The 1,718-nt window shown below is 37.3% G+C and overlaps 1 protein-coding gene across 1 annotated transcript; it reads right to left on the bottom strand.

Annotated features, from left to right (window-relative positions):
- Window positions 1-229: 229 nt before the first annotated feature.
- On the bottom strand, window positions 230-1,467 carry LOC111786138 (putative protease Do-like 14). Its single transcript, XM_023666479.1, has 3 exons — window positions 1,230-1,467; window positions 582-663; window positions 230-472 (listed from the first exon to the last, which is right to left on the bottom strand). The coding sequence occupies exons 1-3, from the start codon at window positions 1,457-1,459 to the stop codon at window positions 305-307; spliced, it is 480 nt and encodes a 159-aa protein (XP_023522247.1). The 5' UTR covers window positions 1,460-1,467; the 3' UTR covers window positions 230-304.
- Window positions 1,468-1,718: the final 251 nt, after the last annotated feature.

Here is a 1,718-nt window from a genome sequence, read left to right as displayed (position 1 = left end):
GTAAGGACGCTGGGCCACAAAGGGGGGTAGATTTGGGGGCGGTCCCACATCGATTGGAGGAAGGAAAGAGTGCCAGCGAGGACACTGGGCCCCGAAGGGGGGTGGATTGTGATGTCCCACATTGGTTGGAGAGGAGAACAAACCACCATTTATAAGGGTGTGGAGACCTTCCCCTAGCAGACGCGTTTTAAAGCCTTGAGGGGAAGCCCGAAAGGGAAAGCCTAAAGAGGACAATATCTGCTAGTGGTGGGCATGGGTTGTTACAAATGGAGTATATTCAATTCAATTCACTAGTAAAACAATATTAGTCTCTAAATGTGTTACAATACCCTCTTTTCTTGAATTGCTCTGTAATTTTGGAGACTGAATCAATTGGTACAGCGAAACTTAATCCAACAGCATCATCCACTTTCATAATATTTACACCAATAACTTCTCCATCCACATTAACAAGAGGACCCCCAGAATTTCCCTACATGACAAATACTGATTACAGAATGCCAGTGTTTCGTATTCATTTTAACAACAATGAAGCACGTTCGATATTGCAAAGGGAGATGGGTAAAAAATGAGATACATACCACGTTAATTGCACAATCTGTTTGTAGATATTCCCTTCGCATTCCACCAAGACCCAAATCACTACTCTTACGGTCAACACAACTGAATTGAATCAAAGACGAAAAGTAGACAATCAAATATATAGTTAATGCTAAGCAAGGACACTTCTTAAACATGTATTGCATGTATGGTAGTACAAATGCATGTGTGAAACACTTGTGGTATAAAGTGAATAAGGACCAAACATCTATTAGGCACATATAGGACACTTGTTTGAGCATACTAAATAGATAAAAATAGAAATGCCTGATACGTGAAATACATCAAACTCATTTTTTAAGCAAATAAATGCATAAACATATTGACTTCAAAACAAAATTCTTATATAAAAATGACATTTTTAGAAAAAATATGGTTTACTACTTGTCGTTTCAAGTCCTAGATTTTTAGAAGTATGACATGGCACCGTGTCTATATCATATCTAACCATGTCAAATGTCTGTATTCGTGCCTCTTAGTCAACAACTATAGATAACACTTAAAGTAAGTAATTGAGGAAAAGACTTTGTATCATTCATCTCTTCAGTATCAAAAATATGAAGGAATTATATGTTCCTATCTCTTCCATGGAAACATCAAGGACAGAGAAACTTCCTATAATTGACCACCTTACTATACCAGCTGTGACAGTATTCTGAAGCGAAAGTGGACACCCAATTGCTACAACCCAATCCCCTGGTCGGAGCTTGCTTGAAGAACCAAGTTTTGCCATGGGAAGAGGGCTTTTAGAATTGATTTTCACAATGGCAATATCAGAGTGAAAATCAGCATTCATTACTGTCCCTTCAAATGTCCGACCATCTTGTAAAGTAACCTCTACCTGTGCCATTCCACGCATGAAATAAACAAATAAATAAATAATGGAAGGGACATTTAAACCAACTAATAGATCTTGACATCTCAAAAGCAATCTTAAAAACTGGAAACTATGGACCAAATATGAAACTTGAAAAGAGCTGTATAAGAACATTCGTAGCATATTAATAGCTTGAACAGCAAGAAAGATATTTGCCATTGGAAAAGTAGTATCAAACACATAATTGCAAACAACGCATCAACATAAATCTAAGAAAGGGACACATTAGTTTGTTAAGAGG

Source organism: Cucurbita pepo, unplaced genomic scaffold, assembly GCF_002806865.2.
Source record: "Cucurbita pepo subsp. pepo cultivar mu-cu-16 unplaced genomic scaffold, ASM280686v2 Cp4.1_scaffold001076, whole genome shotgun sequence".
NCBI classification, from domain to species: domain Eukaryota; kingdom Viridiplantae; phylum Streptophyta; class Magnoliopsida; order Cucurbitales; family Cucurbitaceae; genus Cucurbita; species Cucurbita pepo.
Note: the sequence above shows the minus strand (reverse complement) of the source record. Positions and strands in the feature narration are given on the sequence as shown.

Coding starts and splice junctions, on each gene's coding strand:
- LOC111786138 (XM_023666479.1), bottom strand. CDS start 1,459: ATGCGTGGAATGGCACAGGTAGAGGTTACTTTACAAGATGGTCGGACA. Junction 664..1,229: donor GTCACAGCTGGTATAGTAAG/GTGGTCAATTAT, acceptor GATTCAATTCAG/TTGTGTTGACCGTAAGAGTA. Junction 473..581: donor CAGATTGTGCAATTAACGTG/GTATGTATCTCA, acceptor TTTGTCATGTAG/GGAAATTCTGGGGGTCCTCT.